This window comes from Tasmannia lanceolata, unplaced genomic scaffold, assembly GCF_043159265.1.
Source record: "Tasmannia lanceolata isolate RefF3 unplaced genomic scaffold, GAP_Taslan_0.1 ptg000008l, whole genome shotgun sequence".
Taxonomy (NCBI): Eukaryota; Viridiplantae; Streptophyta; class Magnoliopsida; order Canellales; family Winteraceae; genus Tasmannia; species Tasmannia lanceolata.
In genome coordinates, this window is record NW_027518685.1 from 16028263 (window position 1) to 16035222 (window position 6960).

At 36.1% G+C, this 6960-nt stretch overlaps 1 protein-coding gene across 1 annotated transcript; it reads right to left on the minus strand.

Annotated features, from left to right (window-relative positions):
• Positions 1-708: 708 nt before the first annotated feature.
• LOC143884568 (pfkB-like carbohydrate kinase family protein) lies at positions 709-6642 on the minus strand. The gene is made up of 8 exons (XM_077388213.1): positions 6431-6642; positions 4014-4277; positions 3824-3895; positions 3700-3738; positions 3455-3562; positions 3248-3345; positions 1755-1866; positions 709-1196 (listed from the first exon to the last, which is right to left on the minus strand). Exons 1-8 carry the CDS (start codon positions 6599-6601, stop codon positions 948-950), a joined length of 1113 nt encoding a protein of 370 aa, XP_077244328.1. The 5' UTR covers positions 6602-6642; the 3' UTR covers positions 709-947.
• Between the last annotated feature and the right edge of the window lie 318 nt (positions 6643-6960).

Below are 6960 nucleotides of genomic sequence, written 5' to 3' on the forward strand. Positions count from 1 at the left end.
AAAAATTGCCAGTGGGGGACATCAAATACGAGAATTGCCAACAGGTGCGCACTTTTTAAAAATTGTTAGAGAGGGACGAAATGGGGGTTATCAAATCTCTAAAAGGGGGTTATCAGCCCTCTAAATGGGGTTATCAACCCTCCTTAACAATTTTTCAATAGTGTTCCCCCCCCCCCCCCCCCCCCCCCCCCCCCCCCCGGCAATTCTCGTATTTTGATGCCGCCCATTGGCAATTTTTCCAAAATAAAAAATAAAATAAACCCTAAAGAACCAACATTATCTTGTTCCTAAAACATGCACTACCTTATTACGAAATATGCATTACCCTAATTCATATATTTTCAGCATCCATTCCAAATGAATTTTTGGATTATATTCTAACTTACTCAGACTTGTTCATATTGTTTCTTTTTAATTTTTAAAAACATGAATCAACCGCTTTATGTTAACACTGATAAATTCAAATGTAAGGCCTTAGAAGAGGTTTCATTGCATACTTCCAACTTCATCAAAGATGATAAAGAAATTACAGAGTTCAGAAAAGAACTTCAATGAAGATGATAAAGAAATTACAGAGTTCTGAAAAGATAACATCGTTCCAGCGTTCTATGACTCCTGCACATAAAGACACAGTGATGAATGAGTTTGAGTTCTGGTAAGAACTCAAATCTTAATAACCATAAGCAGCATGAGAAAGGACCAAGATCCACAAGAAAACATAAAAAATAAGCCATTTTAAGATCCAAGGGTCCAAGAAGAGATTCCAAAACAAGAATGGCACCCTATGTAGAAGATTCATACCAGTATACCCCATATACTAACCCATCTCTCTCCCTAGATCCTACTAGTAATACCAGTTCAAAAGGGCCCAAAATGCAACACTATAGCAGCCCTTTCTCCAGAAAGTCAGAAACAACATCAAAGCTAAGAATATCAGATTTAGAATTTTATTGGGGGACATCAGTAATAGAGAGGCCTTTGATTTGCATCTGCTTATACATCCATAGCCAATTCTCTGGTTTCACCTCGCCGCCAAGAGAACGAATCACGGACCCCCCACTGCAAGAACCCACTTGGCAGCAGTTTTCCAAAGAGAGTCCTTTTACCAATCCGTACAAGAACCCGCTGGCAAAGAGATCACCCGCCCCAGTTGCATCAGTCGGATCTGCCTCGCTGATGGCTGGAACTCGGGCAATCTGAAACATTAACATCATTATATATTACATTATTATTATTTTTTTGAACGGCATATATTACTGTATTATTAATATTAGATAAGTTGTTAGGTTGAGAAGATGGGGAAAGTTACGGCTTCGTTAACTAGAAACAAGGGTCTTCAACGAGTTTTCCACAACATATACAATTTCCAAATAAAAAAGTTAGATAATGCTTGAGAAATCAATTGAGTGATTGAAAAATACCAGGTCAACTCGACTTGATCGAGAGTTGGATTGTTTTAAGGGGGTAAATCAAATTCTCTAAAGCTCAAAAAGACTCGCTTGAGCATTGAAATTCAGTTGGGTACTGGAGCATTCAATGAATCAGATCATATAATAGGCCTTTTGAAAACAAAAACTTGATCACAGGCTTGGTGCCCATTGATTCCGAGCTGGCTTTTGAGTTTTTAATCTTGAAATGATGAAAGATATAAATTAGTACACAGCTGCCCCTAGACAGAAAACCGAGTGGCAGTGTATACACATACTTCACATTCAAGCTGTGAACGAGTATTTAAATACTAAAAAAACACCAACCTGCTTTCCATGCTTTGCAATGCATCCTTTAGGACCCAGTGTCACCACAGCCCATTGGCAATGTTTGGCCAAGAATACTAAAGCGGCCTCAGGATCGGTGTTTGGTTCACCCCTAAAGCATTAGAGAAGCATAATAATTAGTGAGATGATACCAACTGGTTTTTCTTATCTTGTTTCTCAATGGAACCTTGCTCTGTCTCGGTTCACAAAGCTAATGTTAGAAACACCAAAATCACTTCGTCAACAAGTCATTGCAATTTATGCAAGGACATGACATTGTATATAATAAATAAAAGAAGCCACATCTAATAAAAGTAGATTTCTGTTATTGAGAAAAAACATGATTTAATTTCTAATTTTATGTCCTTCTTTTATACTACATGAATACTTCTGATGTGAAACCCTATAATTAAATTTATATTCCAATCTCACAGAAAATAATTCAGGATGGAACATAAACTCTGCTTGATAGAAATCATGCATAAATCACACACCTCATGATAAAAAATAAAAAAAACTACGTGCATTATTGAATTTAATGACTTGAAGTTCTATTTCTGTCGTGACCCATCGACATGCCTAAGGTTGTAACGATGGGTTTATTTTCTTCCATTGAAATTTTGGTTGTCTAAATTTTTTGCTTGACATAAATTCAGCTTATCTCCGTGGACCATCTCGGTTCCTTTTTTTAATACATTACCATTTCAAAAAAAAAAAAAAATCAGCTTATCAAATTTTCTGAACAATAATTCAGCAGTTTACGTAATCCCTAGGACTCTTTGTGGAAGGGATATGACTGCAAATTATTTTGATAGGCTTGCATGAAAGTTGTAGAACGTTATTGGGTTTTTGTCTTGAAGGTGATTTTATCTTACAGAAAATGGAGATGCAAGTAACACTCCAGGACTTGCTTTGTTTCCAACGTTTGAATGTCATGAATGCTCTATTTATATCATAGCTAAATAAAACAAGGTACATAATATTATCAATTAGATTTGATGTGGGGTGTTAGAATATTGTTGATTTGAGCACAACTTTTTTTCTATCGTAAAGTATTCTATTATTTTTTCCATTTCAATAAAAAGTTTTCTTTTATTTTATTGAGTTATATATAGCTTTAAAAAATAAATGATCTATAATCCAATTTTATGGTTCGATTCAAGAATCAATCCACCCAATACAGTTATAATCCAATTTTATTTCCGAAAATCAATGTTTCAGGCTTCCATATATCATGCTTTACATGTAAGTAGTGCCTATATAATGATAAATGTTTCCATATTATCATATAACTAGCCATAAGGGTCAGGATGTTGGGTTTTCCCTCACTTCCAACGTCAGCCCATGTCTAGCAGAAGCAAGCTTATCCGTGTCTAAGTTAGGAATCCCACACACACAATTATGAAGACATGAAACTAGCTTAAGTCTCTTTCACTAAATGGCAAAGTTATTGAAAAATATGTATAAATAAAACAAAATGGGGATTCAAACACCTTAGCAGCTCCCTTGCTTCATCCTCATTGGCAAAACAGAGATCAATATTCCCACCCTCCAACAAATCTAGAAGGGGTGACTTGAAGTCTCGAACCATCTGTCCATAGTTATTGCACAAAGTAAATCAGATAACAAGCTTATATCTGTAATAATTTTCTTCATTCAAATGTAATTGCAGAATATTAAAGAGAATTTCAAACTTATACCTCAAAACTAGCCAAATCCAAGGACACAAATACCCCTTCCTGTTTGGCCATCCTAATCGCCATATGAATCAGCTCTAAACTGTAAAAACCATATCTCAGTGCCAACCACTGAACACAAAACAATACATCAGAAACCACACAGATTCAATGACAGCCTCAATTCTTCTGAGAATACAGAAATAACCATCTAGTTCGTGGTTATGGATTTCCATTAAAACTCAAAGCTCAGATCAGAAAATTATTACCTTGGAACCCTTAAAATCCTCTCTGGTTAACTCATCCACCTAAAAGAGATACAAAATACAACAAATATAAGTTTATTCAAATAAGTAGTTTATGACCATTGTTAAAGAAGTGAAGTCCTTGTACCTCAATCTTAACTGCATTTGAAAGACATGGTCGCATGGTACGATTGCCAACAGCATCAACCAAACATGCACACTGTTAAGGTTGATTAGCACACTGTTAAGGTTGATTAGTAGCACAGAGACACTACTTGTTAAACAACCATCAAATAAAAAAGAAAATGGATTTTGGCAGGATATAAAATTGAGCTCACCTGCCCAGTGGGCCCCTTTTTCAGTCTCAATCTTGAAAGGTTCACCCCATTTGAGCTCATATTACGAACAAATAAGCAGCCTTGCTTGTCATCCCCACATGCCCCAATCAATCCACACGAGACCCCAAAGCCAGCAGTCAGACCTCGAATGGTGTTAGCAACACTACCTCCTGCTATTGTCCTTATTGGAGACAGATCATCAGCCAATGGGAGCATGTGGGTATTCACTTCACTCAATATATGCTCCAGGTCCTCAATCGCAACCTAGTGAGCACAAACAGTCCAACTATAAGATATTCCAAAACTGAGGATCAGGTTGTGACAGAAAAGACTACCAACAAACACTAGACAGCTGTGAAACAAGCACACTCCAAAATAAATACCATCACAAACAAGTCTGTTCTAGTAGGAAACTGTTTACAGTAAGCACAAACCAAGGAGAGTTTGTGAAGGAGGAAAAAAAAAATCTTACCCAAATAAGAATAAATATGATAGCATTTACAGCTTCAAAACAGCAGTACTACTAACTAAAACCCAAAACTCCTACCTACAGATATAACAGAAACCCAGAAAATACCAAGGAAAAAAGAATAACTTGTCAAATAAATGCAAAAGGCTTAAATAAAAGCAAAAGAGAACCCATAAATGCCAGTATGATGTGAGATAAAATGATGCCATTTCAAAAAAAAAAAAAGATAAAATAAAAAGAAGAAAAGAGAAATAATCTTGATACTGTTGAGACCCACAACTTCCAAGTCAGAATAACAAAACTTCAATTCTCATAAAAACAAGAAAACAATCAAAAAGAAAAACCCCACTAGAATAACATGAACAGAAAATACAAAAATATCAACATGTCATTTTCAATATGAAAACAGAGCTTTGGGCTTTTTGCCTCTGAAAGCGGCCTTCCTTGTCAATGCCCATGCATCCATCCAATCGTTTCTTTTCGACATTACATTCCCCTATCCTCTCCACCTCCCGTCCACTTCAAAGCCCAAACAAGCAAGGGTTGTGATAGGCTCATCCCTTGCAGCTAACTAATGACAGCCCCTTTCTTGCTCATGTTTACCTTCCTAACACTCTTCAACTAGGAAAAAATATAAGATACAGGAACAGAGGAAATTGAAATGGGTTTGATAATTATGACCGGTTGAAACTTCCAAACTGCCAAAATATCATATACTTCCATCAAAATAAACATTAGAAAAATTGACAAAATGGAATTTTAAAAAAACAAAGAAAAGAAACTACAATACAAGAATAAAGAATGTAATCAAAATTACACGCACTAGACATCTTGAGTAACAAAAGCTTTTGGAAAGAGAGTTGCGGCACAGGAATGAAGGAGTGGAATAAGACAAATAAGTTTTCTAGGATAATGTTCCTTTGTTCTTTGATATTACGGCAGACGGCCTTTCTGCAATATACTTTCCCCAGTTCTTATCAAAATTTTCATGACAAGTTAAAAGAAAAAGGCAAATTCACAACCACAAAAGCAGAAAAATGTATTAAAAGTTTAAAATAGATGAAAGTGATGTGGATTTTGATGATTTTGATATACCTGTCAAAACCAATCCCTCACTTTGGTGATAAAATCTACGGATCCTCCGTTGGACGTAATGCACTTGTTCCACGACAACCACTTAAAGGGCCAAGTAGAGAGGACAACAAATAGGAGAAATGGAAGTTGGACTCTATACGGACTTGTCATAGGTCATATTTCACAAGAGATGCTTACTTATATGTATGATCACATTAGAGCTCATCAGGAAGTAGTTGGTACTATGTTGATTGAAGGACCAATAAAGAAACACGCAATTACCATGCAAGAAACATACAAATTAACAATCAAGAAACAAAATATCATTATGAGCATCATGTAATAAATTCAAAATTTAAGAATCATGAAAAAAAGTTCAAAATTTTTGATAAGCTAATGAGTTAGAAATACTTGATATTCCTGTTGGGATCCAAAAAAAAACCCTAGAAAAACAAAAAAACTCAATCCACAAGAATAACAGATATTCACAAAAATAACAATAGGAAAACAGAAGATCAATATGATGATACTTTCAGTACCCAAAAATGAGAGAAGAAATAAAATTATATAAAAAAAGAAGAAGTCAATGCCAACATGATACCAAATAGAAACATATAATGAACACCAAATGAAAATTACATAAATAAAGAGTCAATGCACCCAAGAAATTATACTAATACTAGAAAGAAAAAAAGGAAATGAAAGGTGGTGTGGATATTGATTTACTTCGAGCCCTCAACAAAAAATACCATTATAAAATCCCTTTGTAATCATGAATAAGAACAGGGAGCAAATAATCAAAGGTAAAGAAATATGGGAAGACTGGTAAAAGAGGTTGGAATGTGAGATTGGGGTATGGATGAGTTTGAAATACCCGTTGAGAGCCTCCTCTGTCTCCTGGGATTTGATCGAGCAAAGACCAATCTACCCTCGCAACATGGTCCACGAGAGCAGAAGGTTGGAGGCCTAAGATTAGAGGAGGAGATTGCCCATCTTTCTTGGGCAGCGGACGGGGCAATTCTTCTTCTGCCCCCATCATGCCCATATAGATTTCTAAGCAAGCTCCTCTTCCACAGTCCCCTGGCCCCCTCTATTTATACACAGAAACTACACAAGATCGGGAACATACATCAAAGCTATGACTAGAATGCCCCTATAATGAAAACTTTATTACGTAAATGCCCCTCACTTGCTTAAAGACCAAGACACCCTTGCTACCCGGTGCCAAGCCGTAATGTGTGCGTCTGTGTTCAGTTGGTGCACTTTCTTTAGGATTCCACTGGAAAGTAGGGCTTTTAGCATAGAAAACAGATATCTGGGGCCGATGATAAATTCGCATCCTCACACACCTGTTACCGTGAATAGTGGCAGACTTTAAGGCTTTTTTATGTTCATTCACATTAA